This window comes from Sinohyriopsis cumingii, unplaced genomic scaffold (genome assembly GCF_028554795.1).
Source record: "Sinohyriopsis cumingii isolate HCF-2022 unplaced genomic scaffold, ASM2855479v2 utg001176l, whole genome shotgun sequence".
NCBI classification, from domain to species: Eukaryota; Metazoa; Mollusca; class Bivalvia; order Unionida; family Unionidae; genus Sinohyriopsis; species Sinohyriopsis cumingii.
Window position 1 is genome coordinate 1,891,071 of NW_028315968.1, and position 15,994 is coordinate 1,907,064.

The window sequence follows — 15,994 nt, forward strand, 5'->3', positions numbered from 1 at the left end:
CAAGACCAATGCACTTGCTATACATGTAGGATCATGAAATTAAGATGCTTGGCACTATCATAGCATTTAAACAACTGCTCCCCAAATTACTCAGACCATAGGATGGAGGTAAGAGATGATATACACTATTTTTTTAACTCAGAGATCTTTCATCCCATTCTGGGTAGAATTTGTACCAGCACTATAAGAAAATAGATACATAGACATGCAAAATTTTGGGACACTGAAAATAATTAAATGCATGTAAGTCGTAGGACACTGAAAAAGTCTTTTCTCATGGATCAAGATTTACAGCCATTATGATAGTCAACAAACTTTAAACCTTGGCCCACAGATAAGTCGACCCCTCCCCACACACACACGCACACTTTTTTCAGGCTTTTATTTTTTTTCTAAATTATTCTGCTTATATGGGAGTATATATGTTTGTTAGTATTGGCACACTGGTAAGAACTGTATTAAAGGCTATACCTCTGGTGACATGAATTTGCCACACATAAGCAGGTAAATGGAGTAGTTGTATGTCAGTGATCAAACTTGTATGGGTGAATTAAAAGACATGTGATTAAACCTTCATCGTCATTGTCACAGATGAAATGATGAATTTAATTTTTTTAAATTATATTGTTACCCATGAATTCCATGTCAAAAGTATTGTAAAGCTGTTACAATGTTCTGTATCCAGAAAGTTATAGAAGTATCCAAGAAGTACCTCCCTCACATGGCCTGTGGATATGACAGTCCCAAAGTTAACCTGCACATAGGAGATGGGTTTGACTTTATGAAGAAGCACAAAGGAGAATATGATGTCATCATTACTGACTCCTCAGATCCTGTTGGTAAGAAAAGTTTGCAAGGTCTGTGCACTTTATTTGATCATTTAATACCATTGTTGCAACAGCAGTCAGCATAAATATGGTTGTCATCTGGTTGCAATGGCTATTCCCATTTCCTCCTGTAAAGCTTTCTCTCTATGTATCATGTATTAAATGGTCACTTTCTGCACTTAATGGACAGGTGTCTCCTAACCAAACAGTGGTTTCTTACTGTGTAAAGTGGTCATTCAAATGTAATGAACATAAGAAAATATTTGTTTTCCCAAAAAGGCATAATTTTTGTCAGCCATTATTTGCACAATGTAGATATAAATTGAGTTTTTAAAAAAAGAAATTTAATGCACAAAAATTGGTGCCAAAAATGAACAAGGTGCATTTTTTAACCTTTAATCTCATAAAGATGCTCCAACCAGTCAATGTCTTAATGGATGTTTTTACAAAAATGAACAAAATCCTTGAATTGATCATATTTGATTGAATTGTTTGCTATGATTCGACTATCTAATATCGCACATTCTACTAATCCCATTTTGGCAAAATTTGGGATGATCTAGAAATAATCATATACTTGGTATGTGCCATCAAATTCTGTTTGAATGGTTTCGATTAATCTTCGCATGCATCTGAATTGTAATAGTCTAAAAAATTATGAGACAAATTCAAGTAATGTATTCATTATCTAAATAAATTTTACTTAGTTGTGTCAGTTCTTGTAAGCTCATGCATCTAGTCACATGATTTAGTTACATTTGTAAAGACGGTGAAAGTTTGCCATGCGGTAGATATGGAACAATATATATCTTATTTCTTTACCCCCAGTATCACGCTCTCAGATCATGAAAGTGATAAAAATTACCATTAATATGTTGACTGTAGTGAACAATCTGGCAAAACCCACAAAAACCAATGGTGAAAGTCACACAGAAAGTGAAAAACATTATTACACTCTCATAAAATTGATTGAAAGCTGAAACTTTACAAAGATTGATGAAAAATATGATGGAGGGGTATTAAATTTTAAACTTGAACTTCTCCTGTTCTGTTAGTGTATGTTCTGAGGCATCAAAGAGGAGCATCTTAAAGTAAAGATGGTTATTTATTTAGTTTTTCCTGTAAATAACATGTAAAATAGACTGAATATCTCATTTTATGATGAAGTTGGTCCATTATGATCAACAGTTTTCAAATAAAGATTGTCATTTGTCCTTATTTTTGTCAAACCTGGCTGAAATATGGTTTGCCATGTGAATTGTTATGTAAACATGCCTTACCTTGCTTATATTTACCATATTGAACTTTAAATCGACTAATCTCTCCATGGTTATTTGAAACATTTGAATAAAGCCATGTTATTGCTTAGAAGGTCATTTGTTGGTTAAATACTTGAGGTAACTCGTTATTTATATCCCTGTTCCTTTTTGTTGCACTGCTGTTAAAGTTAATAGCAAATAAATTTAATCTTAAACTTCCATTAGTTTATCAAATTTGACCTTTTCAACAATTTCATTGTTTATGGTGTAATTATCTTTGGGGATTAAATTATGGTCAGTTGTTCCCAAGTGTCTATTGGACATGGGATGTTATTGACATGTAGGTTGCAAGATTTGTGTAGTCATTTGAATAGGATGGCAAGTGGCAAGTTTCAAGTCAAATTTCGTCAATGCTGTAGTTTTGTCTTCTCTGTTAGCGGATTAAAGATGTAGCTTATGCTATACTTACCATTTCTGAGAAAATAAATCCTACTGATTTCATTCAGGTATATCTTGATGAAAGGTCATTCAAGTTTGCTAGGATGGTTAGTAAGCGGCTATTCTATGCTGACACCAAATGGTGTCAGCGAATTCTAGCTTTCGATAGGCAGTGGATTCTGCATCCAACGTAAATGTCCAGGATAGAAAATCAGCTTAAACTGTGGACAGACATTTATTCCTGTCATCTTAGGTGGCATATTATTCTATAATCTTTGTTATCTTTTTATCCCTATTCCATTTTAGGTCCAGCATCCACTCTGTTCCAGAAATCTTATTATGAGCTGATGAAGGCAGCATTGAAATCTGATGGAATTCTGTGTTGCCAAGGTACCCTATTTATAACCCCTCTCCACACCACAAACGCTGATGTAACTATTTGCACTAATATCCTTGCGGCTTTAACTTTTTCCTGGTCTGTATGTCAGTCATATGTAGGTACCCAAGATATGATTAATAATCATACTTTTTGTTAGACTGTGGTGTATAGTAATCCTAATGTGTATCCTTTGTCCAAGACTTCTTAGCCGAATTAGTCCAGCGGTTTTTGATTTATTGCCAAGAAACCTGATAATTATTAGGGTGATGATGTGAATATCCAGAAATCACTTTGTTCCTGCAATTTTTGTTGGAGTTATTGCCTTTTTTATATATTCACCATAAAGCATTGCATACTGTTTATATTTTTGACTGTCTGACTGTTATGAGTGGTTTCTGCACAATAATTTTAGTTATTCAGCATCCACCTGCCTTTGTGGATGGGTTTCTCAAGGTGTAGGGAAGAACTATTTCAAGAGCTTTAGAGCTCAAAAATCATGGTCACTTTTACTGGCAGGAGGAAAGCAGTTCTTGCTAAATTATAACAGGTCTCCTTTATCTAGTTACCAAAACTTGGTGGGTAGCTTGAAATTTAGGTTCGTGAAGAATCCTGTCAGTTTCAGGGTCAGCAGATCTGAGGTCAAGGTAACTGACTGAAAGAATATAAAAAATGGTTTCCACCAAATATCATTAATCCTAAAATTACATAATAACACCAAAGTGCACTTAGAGTAAGAAAGAAAGATATTGTGTGTGTGTGTGATTTAGATTTTCAGTGTAGCTTTAAAACAATTTTTCAGTCATATCGCTACAATGACTGCAGTGTGGCAGTTTATAGTGATGCCTAGCACTAGGGTGTCAGGTCGCAGACATGTAGCATGATGTCCCACCCAGTCACATTATCCTGACACCAGGCTGACCAGTCCTAACACTAACCTCTTAATGCTGAGCGCCATGCAAGGCAGCTGTTAGTATCATTTTTGTAAGTCTTTGGTATGACTTTGCCGGGGATCAACCCAACGACCTCATGCATCTGAGGTGGATGCTATTGAAAGATATTGACTTAGGGGTCTAATGGTACACCTGCCAACCTTTATTTGCTGTAAGTCTTATGAAAATTACCTTTAAAATATGGACTTACAGAATAAAATGAAACATTATGGAAATATGTTGTAGTAATATCTGGATATTAATTTGATCATTCAGGTTTTGTTTTGGATCTGATTTCAAAATTAATCTTAGGGGAATTAGTAAGAGAACAGGCTAACTTTGTAGTAGTACCTAGACACTTTAAACTGCACATATTTTTCCATGGGAAGCATCTGCATGATCAAACTGTTGATTATGGAATATTTTTTTAATGGTACCCAGCTACCAATACATGTTAAATATATATAAAAAATTCTTTAAACAGTTTTATTAATCAGTACAGAAGAATACAAAGGAATAAAAGCAGGAAGGGACACAATACATTTATGGGACATCACATGTCGATTTGAGTATGTCACGTTGTGTAAGAAGATATTATTGCCATCATGTGAAATAAAGGAAAAAAATTCCAAGAATTACATCCCTTTTTATCTTGTAGTTGAATGCAGTGTATAACACAATCTCATTAGTGCCAAGTCTCCTGGACTGTCTAGGAGTCTTTTGATTTTTGACCCATCTTTTGATCTTCCAATTTGCTGCCAAAAACTACTGGAAATATAAAAATTGTCAAGCATAGTATTTCCAGCTAAATCAATGTTCAATACACTGTTAATGTCTACAGTAGTCCATCAGTTGTTATCAACCCAGTGACTAGTTAAAGCACGGCTCATGACATTTGCTGATGCATTTATTGTACACATGTAAGTTGTTCACTATCAAGTAAACATTTCTTGAACTATTTGGAAATTTGCTTGAAAAGTATTAGTTTGGTACCATGTCAAAATGTTTGATAGCAGATTCAAGTGCATATATGCCGTCGAAACAAGAAATATGTTTACCAGTTCAACAGTGCTTGGATAGGTGAATTTCAATGTGGAGGGTAGTGAAAAGGGAGAATTCTTTAATGTGTGTCACTAGAGCAGTTTCTGTTTCCTGACATTGTGTCAGAGCATAATTTACCATTTTTTTATGCTGATCATTTTAGTGAACTGCCTAAGGTTGTTTCCAGACTAGCAAATTCGTTAAGAAAGATTACATTACAAAGTAACTATGGCCATGATTGTTTACAATGCACTTTATCTGATTTATGACAATCAAGTAACTTAACTATGCAAGGAAAACCCTTTTTCAGTGATGATGAATGAGTCTAATGACAGCAGTGTGAAAAGTGTATAGCAATTCTTGTAAGGGTGTTTGACAGTGACATTCACAGAGAGACAACCAAATTCCTGCCGATGCAGTGGTGGGATGCCTCCAGCTAGAGATGGAATGAATTCTACAGAAATTTGTGTGAAACTTTGTGAAGACAAGTTGTTATTACTGCATCAGTCAGCATTACAGTGGTCAACTTTGTCGCCAGAAAACCAGCAGGACAACTCTGTTAGCTATGTTTATGGAAACCAGATGTTTCATTGATAACAGTCTAGACAACATTTTCCCAACCCATCTGAGCTGCTTCTTCTGGAGTGCGAGGTCCTTCTGTGAGGAAGTTGCAGCAAAGATGATTGCAAAGTTTCCATTTCATGACCAGACCCTGAAGGCCTTTGGTTACCTGAATCCAGAAAGAAGATGAGAGATTTCGGCAGAAGCTGTGCTTCAGCCGATTGATAGGCTGGGTACAGCAACTGACAGTGTCAACTTGAAGACGTGTTTTGTGGACTTCCAACACTCCCCTATCTCAGACCTCGCCAGTTTCACTCGGGGATAAACACCATTTTTACATCTTCTAGGTATAAAAGCAGAGTTTCCGCACCCTTGAAGAAACCCATTCCTAAATCCAATGAAGCACTCAGCTTGCCACACAGGAATGCAGCTCCTAAACACTGCTAGAGCATGTTGAGAAGATTCAGACCGCACACCATGGAAAAACTGTTGTCATTAATGTTGTTTTGAACTCTGACCGTCAAATGATTTGGGTATCAATGCAAAAAGAGCCTTTCTACAAGACTGAAAGATAACCAGTTTAAAAACACATAAACCAGTAAAAAGTTGTTTGTTATTTTTGTTATCATCTCTTTATTTCCACTTGTCGTGAAAATCTGAGAATGTTCTAAAATGAAAGAATGCAGCATAAGAACAGTATAAGAGCTAATTTCTACATCATAGATATACATGTACTTTCCTAATTTTCTATTTATAGCAACTGTAAATGACAATTTCCAAGAAAACATAAGAGTTTCTTTAATTTGAAAATTTGCATTGCAGACTCATTATATTCACATTCAAGTTAGTTAGCAGACCAGTCTGTACTTTTAAACAATTTAGTTGTTTTTTGGCTACTTTCCTTGATAATATGTACTGTTTATTTAAATGGAACAGTTAATAGATACGTTTTATAACTGTTATATTGCAGGAGAGTGCTTATGGCTGCATCTGAACTTGATTAAGGAAATGCTTACATTCTGCAGGACAGTATTTCCAGTTTCAGACTATGCCTTCACCACCATTCCAACCTATCCCAGTGGGCAGATTGGATTCATCCTCTGTAGTTCCAATCCAGTAAGTCAAAACATCTCAGTACCTACATCAGTTGCAAGCAGTCTTAATACAGCAAATTTTGTATCATATTCTATAAAAAAATTCTTGGCATTCAAAATTCCTTACGTCCATCCATCTGTCCATCACACAATCATGCTAGCACACCTGAGCATGCATTCTTCAGATGCATTGATGTGAAAGTTGGTATATCTAATGGTTGAGATCTGTAGATGTACGTATTGATGAGTGCATATTTATATGCAGCTAGAAATAATGTGTAATGGACTGCAGCTAGTCTGGCAGTTTTTAATGGATGGTTATGAAACTTGATACATGTTACATGCAATGTTATTATCAGAAGATATCCATATTGACCATTTACATTGGACACTGAACTTTTGTTACATCTATTGTCCTTTTCTCTTGCACACACACACACATGCGCACACACACATACATAATTTTCCTTATAGTCCTCATATTCCTTCTGATCATGTGACATGTTTGATTATCTGGTGTACCACAAGAGGGCTACAATGGAATTCTCCAACATTACGCACTATCAGCTAGTAATTTCTCTGATAATTACCCTCTTTCTTAGAAATTTGTATTTTCAAACAAATTTCTTTACTGTACAAACAGTGACATTTGAAAACATAATTACTTTTCTCTTTGTCCAGAAAAGTTATGGGCTATTGAAAATTGTCATTTTTCCCTAACACCTTATCTCGAAAATCTCTACAGCTCAGCTCACATGATTTTTTGGTTCCCCATGCATCACATTGGTAGACCTAATCACCTCCACATTTGCTCCGGAGTGGAGAAATAAATACCTAAAAATCACCACTGCAAGCTTGCTGTTAGCAACTCCAGTGGAGGGGTTGGTCAGTATTACTGATTGACATTTGAGCAACAATGAGATTTTGTGATTTATCTGCAATCGAATATCATTTGAAGAATCAGTCACCTGAATTTTAATGACATATTTGGTCTATAAAAAATAATTATTATTTCTTGTATGTTAAGTACATGTAAATTTAGAAAAGTGGTTGGCTTCTTTTGCAATAAATTTATCATTTTAATTTATTCAAAGAAATCTGAACTGCTGTCTTGATGAGAGGCATACCTTGTTGAGCTTCTCTTGAACACCATAAATTTGTCATTTATTTACTAAGTAAAGAAGCAGTTTGTCCCAAAGAAGCAGTTTGTCATTTGCAAATTAAACGTCTCTGAGGACAAACATTTAATTTGCAAATGACAAACTGCTTCTTTAAAAAAATAATTTGTACAGAAATGCAAAGTACATGATTAGTCCTTCAGCAGTAATGGGACAGTTGCAAGACTGAATACACAAACCTTTGAACTAGTTTGTTCTGAATATGTATACTGTAAGGGACTGACCATTTAATTTATGAGACTAAAATATTCTTTCCAAGTGTGATTTTTTTTTATTTCATCAAAATAAATCTGGTTTCAAGCAAACTACAGAGTGGAATAAGATCTTTCTTTTTACTCTGTAAATTAGAGTAAGCAAATGTTTTCAAACATTTTTAAAAAAAGGTCCCCAAAAATTAAATTATCTCATTAATAAGAGCTTGACATCTGCAGAAATTAAGGCAGTAATCAGCACTATTATAAACTATCAGCAAGGGTTAGCATCAACCAGTTTCAACTTGTGAAAGGTGTATTTCTAACACACACAGCCATCTGACTTGGTATGTTGTACTTATTAGCCCCAAATATGGTCCTGCCATTAACATTAGTCCCAAATATGGTCCTGCCATTAACATTAGTCCCAAATATGGTCCTGCCATTAACATTAGTCCCAAATATGGTCCTGCCATTAACAACGTAAGCTTGATAAATATCCCCGTTTTGTATATAACACTTCAAAAATGTATGTATGGAAAAGTCATGTATGTAACATGAGAAGAAAGCATGTATGAAACTTGGCATTTTGTATCTCCACATTGCTTTTGTGAAAGTATGATCATTTTTAACGTACACGGTACACGGTTGTATATTTGAGAATGTCTACTATTTGCACATTCCACGTCAAGGCTGTTTAAAGGAAAATATCCAGTATTGTATATATATTTATATATATATATATATCACGATGTGATCGTGTGTATATTAATGTTATCATTTAGCATATAAAACACCATTTGCATGAAATTGGCTCCTGCTCATGAAAATGGTCTTGATTGGTATGAGCATCTTTAAATGTTATGTGTGAAAAGCCTTGATAGTCTTAAACATGTAATGGTTGTGTATATAACAAAATTACAGCTTTTATGCACCACCTCAAAGTTTTTCTCAGTTTCACATTAACTGTGTTCAGGTATTGATATAGAAATGCCCCTATTTTGCATATCTCAGATTTTTTAATGAAAACATTTGTTTCATCAGGCAACCACCTTCCCTTTTTATTTTGTATGAGCTCTTGTATAACATTTTAGCATTCCAAATGTATGAATCTAGTCCCATTCTGTATTAGGAACCACACCAAATGTATGAATCTAGTCCCAATCAGTATTAGTAACCACACCAAATTCTTAATAGAAAAGATTCACTTATTTCAAGGATTTTGTCACTCATTCAGGTTGTGTCAGTCCATTTTGGCCGCTATTACAAAATGGGGATATCCCGTTTCAAGGGGTGTTTCCGATGTAACAGCTAATCTCCCACCCCAAATAGTTTTCCTGAAGAAGGATTTGGCTCGCTGATTCTTTCCCCACCTCTAGTTATTTCTATCCCCCCTTTCACATTCAGTTTCCCCTCTAGTTATTCCTTTCACCCAACCAATTAGTTTCTTTCCATTAATGGACTCTTTGGCAATAAGCTTAATGCCCACATGTGAAATATCAGATGTAATGGGTCACTTAACATTTGTGTGGGGTGGGGGGTCAGAATCTGCCAATTCTCCAAATTTATTTGCATTTCCTGCAGGTGTCTTTGCATTCTTTTCTCTGTGTGTGTGTGTGTGTGTATATATATATATATATATATATATATATATATATATATATATATATAAAAGATTGCGGGGGGGGACCAATTTGATCCACAACAGAAACAGTTCCTTTTCATTAATGGACTCATTCCTAATCTGCGCAGGGTCTGTATATGAAATATAATACATCTAATGTTTCACTTAACAAACTCACACATAGGGTTTATTTCAAATGAGCCTTTACATTACTAGAGATCACAGTTTCTTAAAATTAAATTTCAAAAATCACTGACATGGCATAAGACAGCTTAATATTAATTTTTATGCTTCTTAGCAACTTAACACTACATTAAAATAGACATTTGCAAGGTTTTGTAAATAAATTCCAGACTGAGTGAAAGTGTAGAAGGAAAAGTATGTTGGGCACCTCACCCAATCGTTAACTCCTGGCCTGTTTTCCCAAATGACAATATTTTGATTGAACTGTGAGTGAAACTTACTCAGTGGCAAGTAAAGAGGGTGGTTATTTGATATTGCCACATAATTGTCACATGTTCATTTTTAGCCTTTAATAGTTTTCACACACAGTATGATCAATGCGTTACTTCCAGAGCCCAAGCTCAGTCTCTACATAAGCACCTGTGTAGGACAGTCAGGCCAAGGAAGTGTATTTGCACAATATGATGCCTAGATCATGACAATTTACTATATAATGAAGGATTTCAGAATTTTCAGACAACCAGGATGAATTCTTGGATATTGTATCAGATGTCATGAGGTTGTGACATATATAGGATACTATGGATCCTGTGAATTTTTAAAATAAATGTGGACTTTTATTGTTTATTTTGTGAGATACATGGAATTAACATGGGATATTGTGAATCAAATTGTTCTGAATTTTTCTATTCCACTGTATGACCTATAATTGAATTCATGGATTTATCATCTAAAAGAATTTAAAATTTCAAAAAATTTAGATTTTTAATTGAACATGTTATAAGTTGATTTATTTGTGACTTGTACCACTCAATAATACAGGTATATTTGGCAGAATTTTGTTATTAATGTTCCTATCTATTGATCCAGCTAGGCTTTTTTTTTCTTCTCCAAAATGCAACTCTGACTCACTGACAACAAGTCACTATTTCATTCAGATGTGACTGGCAAAATACATCCCATTTTGCATGCTTAAACCACTGCAAAATACACTTCTGCATGCTGTCTGTACCAGCATCAGCCTGCAAAAAATAGTAGTTCAGATTTGTACCCATTCAATACAAATTTCCCATTGATTTGGCTACCTGGGTACACATTCAGTACAAATTTCCCATTGATTGGGTACCAGGGTATACATTCAATACAAATTTTCCATTGATTGGTTACCTGGGTAACTGATCATTAGGACTAATAGGTACCCCAGTAGATGTTTCCTAAAATTTCCATAGTTCAAATATTATAGTGTTTGTACATTGGGCCAAGATACTTGCCTTGTTCAGCTTCTGTACCACAATGCATACTTATAAATAGTCTCTTAAATTATGATACATTAACTTAGGGATGAAACAAATATTTTATTTCTTTAATTAGTTGTTGAAGAATAGCCAAGAATGTTAAACTGATTTTTATGACTTTTTTGTCACTGCCTTGAATTTCAGGACACAAACTTCAAGGAACCGGTAACAACATGGGGAACTAAAGAGTTGAAAATCCTGAAATTGAAATACTACAACTCCGATGTCCATAGGGCAGCTTTTACACTTCCACAGTTTGCAAAAGAGGTATCTTCCCCCCCCCCCCCCAGTCCAGTATTTTTGTTCATTATTGGGTTTATTGTGCATTGAGGTTGATAAGTGGAGATTGATACATTTCTCCTGCTTTGTTACATACACCCTACAAATAAATACATTTACTACAATAATAAATAATATTGTCATCAGTGCATTATTGTTCTGCATGTTTACATTGATTCTCTTTACAGTACATTCAGTACGAATAACTTACAATGCCATATATTTATTAATAAATATATTAACTAAACCTAAATAACAGTCTAAGTTTTTAGAGTAAAAGTAGAGAGCAGACAGACAAATGTATGGACAGAATGATATGCTAGTAAAATAAAATGCAGGTTGATAACCTATTAAAATGTACTAAAATACATCAATATGCATTCCAGAGAGATATGCTGAGTACATATAAAATAAACTGTTACATTAAACATATTATAAATCTGTTTACCTTATCATATGGGACAAAGGCCAATTCACATTCTCTTGCAAGCAAAAGAATCCTCAGGCACTTTAATGTAATGCCATGACCATCACTCTTCAGAAGCTCCAATGGATTGACCACCACTGATATGATGTTCATACTATGTTGTTTATACAGACAAGTAGCAAACTAACCACTCAGAAAGTTGTTTACCACTTGTCATACAGTAGACCAAGCCAGCATGAACAGCAATCAGGGTAGCTTCATTGCTCAGTGAATAAAACTCTTAACAGGTAATCCTGGTTCAAAGTTACCTAAATGGCTAGATATGTGTAAAATGAGAATTATACAATAATTGCAACTGATGACTTTATTTCACTCATTAATAAACTTTAATTACATAAAATAATAAAATATCTACTTCTGCTTAATTAAAACATGAATATATAAAATTATAAAATATATGCTCCTGCTACACATATTAATGAGGCAATGTTTCATCTGATTGGTTGACCTTGTTTACAACCTGGAGGCTAAATTTCTAATTTCATTTTGATCAGACTTGGAGTTTGTACTTACCAAGATATCTGATGAATTAGATATGAGCTAGATCCACCTATACTACTGAGGCGATACTGCATCTGATTGGCTGAATTTTTGGGGGAGGCTGAACATGTATTTCTGATTCATTTATGATCAAACTTGGAATATATGGTTTTATAATCAAATTTTTAGACAAGTTTGATAAGGAGCAAGATGCACGCATCCTAATGAGCTGTTCTTGCATGTTATTGGCTGGGTTAGGTACCACTCAGGGAGCCATATTTCTAATTCAGTTTTGATATAACTTGAAATATGGGCGTATGTCAGAGAGATCTTGGATGGGTTTTATAATGACTGAGATCCTGCATATCAATGATGTAATCTTGAATCAGATCGGCTGAACATGTCAAAACTGTGGAAGCCATACTTGTTATCTGATTTTGATTAAACTTGGAATGATGGCTTATATCTTAATGATCTCGGATGAGTTTGGTAATTGATTTTTCTCCATTTTAAAGCGGAATTCCACTTTTCTCCTGACTTGAATATGATTTTTCCTGATATAGTCCTTGTTTTTTTTTTATTATGTCCGATCCGGGTTTTTAAACAATCTGTTTGGTCTCATTCCGCAATGACCCTTGTAACGTATTCGCTCCATATATTAGTTAGCGCATGACTCTCATAAAGAGTATTCTGATTGGTCAAAAGTTTAAATTCATCTAATGAATCTTCGTGTAAATGAAACTGATGGCAATGGAAAGAAGAAGCGTGCTTATAAAAAATGGCATCCCGAGTTGTTGAAAGAGACCATGACACAAGAAGTTTAGATAAAGGTTTAAAAAATGTATGGAAATGGGAATGGCTGGAGCAAAAAGTTGACGGAAATTTAGTTGGTCAGTTTATAAGAAAACTGAACGCTCAAGGACTGGCATTTTGTGACCTCTGCAGTAAAGATATAAATTACGGAAGTCATGGTTGGAAGAGTCTGGAACAGATGTAGCCCTGTCAGAATATGTGCACTGCATGTCGCCAACACAAGCTGGAGCTTGAAAGGAAAAAGGCTCTCGTTGAGAAGGAAAAGAAATGATTGCACATTGAGCTAACAAAATCATTGGTGACAAAAAGGAAGGCTAAAGAAATATTTGATAAAGCCGCAAAAAGAGCTCGACTGGCATATCAACAGATTTTGTCCAGTGGACAAAAAGACAAGTGAATATAACAGATTTGTCCAGTGGACAAAAAGACAAGTGAATATATGGGATTATTTGTATATAGGTGATGTATTTGGGTGTTTATTTTACAGATTTGTTATGAAAAGAGAGAAGTGTAATATGTTGGCAGCAAAAAATGTCTAATTATTGACTTAATTACGATGTGAACACTGTCATGCAGATGAAATAACTTAAGCACCAATAGTATTGGAGAACAAATTCATGTGACAATATATATTTTGAAATTATTAAAGTTGAAAATTGTTGGTAAGTTTGTTAGTATTTTAAATGATTATTTTGTTATATATTAATTATGATCATAAGTTGCACCAGGAGCAGCTGATCAGGGGCACTGCCCCTCAAAACCCTGTTGGGGGAGGACCCCCAAACCCCCCTTTCAGATTTTCAGCTTTTTTTTATGGAAGACCAAAATCATGTCTGATATTCAAGCTTTGACAAATTCATTAGCAAGTGGATCCATGCATATTAATAAAGATGATCTTGCAGTTAAATGACAAAGTTCATTACCACTCAGGAAGCCATGTTTTCATATGAATTGGATCAGACTTATGTAGAGCACCTATATGATCAAGTTCTCGCACAAGCGTGATAATGTGCAGGATCTATACATGTTATTGACATGATTGGCTGGGCCTGTTACCACTCTAAGGTCTCTATTTCTGATCCAGTTTTAATCAGACATAGTAAATAGGCTTAAACAATTAAGGTGTTGGAATTTTATAGTTAGGAGTGGGGCCCTGAGTGGCCAAGTGGTCTAAAGCGCTCTTCGTTACAGATCACTGCCATCTCATCTCTGTCTGCGTGGGTTCGAGTCTCGGATTCGGCTAATGTGGACATGTGAGAAAGCTTGCCAGTAGCTTCTCGTGGGTTGGTGGTTCTTTCCGGGGTTTTCCCAGGTTCTTCCTCCACCATTAATACTGGCCGCCATGTATAGCCTATCGTGTGCTGAAAAATGGCGTTAAACCCTACAACAACAACAACAACAGTTAGGAGCAACGTCCTTACATATATTTTTCATCTGTCTTGAGTTTGTAAATGTGTTAGTGACTATTTCTGATCGTATTGTTATCAAACTTGGAAAAAGACTCGTATCTTTAAGATATTATGTATTTTACAATGAACAGGATCCATGCATATTAATGAGGTGATCTTGCATTTGATTGGCTGAGTTTGTTACTATTTGAGAGACCATATATCTGACGTGATTCCAATCAGACTTGGTAAATAAGCTTATTTCATCAGGATGTTGAATGATAAATGAGCTCTGTGACCTGGCATCTGATACAGAGATATTTTCTTTTACCAGTTTGGAGATTGTTTTTTTTTCATTATATGACTTTCTTCAAACTTGGGTGAAATAGACCTTTGTCATCCAAATCTTGGTTGAGTGTGAATGAAATTCATGAATATTAATGATTTGACCTTGCATCTACTTGGGCTAACTTGCCAATAATCTAGCAACTGTATTTCTAATCAGATTTTGAAAAAACTTGTTAAATGGTCTTATATTAAAAAGGTATTGGATCATTTGGTTTATGAGCAAGATCTGCAGATATTATTGAGGTAATCTTGTATCTAATTGGCTGAGCATGTGCCCACTTCGGAGACTGAATTCTAGTTGGATTTGCTGAACCTTAAGTTTTCATTATCATTGTTGAAGACAGGTTCTATAAATAGTGATACATGCACATTTTAATGAGATACCTTGCAGATTGGCAGAGCATGTTACCTTTTAAATCTAGAGACTATTTTTCTCCTATCATTTTTTCAACTTGGTACAGTCAAACCCATTTATCTTGATTACATCAGGGGTGTCAAAATATTGATGACATAACCAGGTCTGAAATATCAGATTACATAAAATCTAGTAACCTAATTTTAATGATGCCATTGGCCTTTATTCCTGTTTCTTACTCCTATCTTTACTGGAACATTGCCGACAAACAGGTCATAGATTTACGATTAATTATTGCTTTATTTGTATACAGTTTTACAGAGTTATGTGTACTTGAGGCAAACAAGTAACACGTGTTTTGATTTCGTAACTTTTTAGACAGAATTCAGACTCTAGCTGTACATAGCAGACAATGCAAAAATAACAGTATTGTTAATAAATTACTCACAAGGATGTACATGTATGTGTGCTCTTTGAAATCAAGGTATAATATGTACTTTATTTTCTCCTGAAATTTCAGTCAGTGTATATTTTGCAGTGAAGATATCATTGTGTCAGTATTCCTCAGTAAATAAAATCTTGCCTCCTGAAGAAATAAAATATGATCTAAACCTGACCACCAAACTGTAAGCAAAAGGATTTGCGTGTGTCTTTGCCGATGATAAAGAAATATGATGCACATGTACCTCCAGCTGCCATGAATCTAACTACAGATATTATTGAATGGAAATTGATACTCTGTGATGTGTCACTAGAACCAAATTTTACAGGCTGAAAACAGAATCGGATTTTTTAAAAAAAATATTAATTAACATAAACCCCATACATTTTAATGGCTCAAAATA

General features: G+C 34.8%; 1 protein-coding gene across 1 annotated transcript in view; it reads left to right on the forward strand.

Moving 5' to 3' along the window:
- The window catches only part of LOC149772764 (spermidine synthase-like), a 56,057-nt gene that overhangs the window by 32,645 nt on the left and 7,418 nt on the right, over positions 1–15,994 (forward strand). The window contains exons 4-7 of the mRNA XM_089947335.1: positions 686–839; positions 2,831–2,914; positions 6,405–6,550; positions 11,144–11,266. Of these exons, the coding sequence (XP_089803461.1) occupies positions 686–839; positions 2,831–2,914; positions 6,405–6,550; positions 11,144–11,266 (507 nt within the window). The remainder of the gene's footprint in view (positions 1–685; positions 840–2,830; positions 2,915–6,404; positions 6,551–11,143; positions 11,267–15,994) is intronic.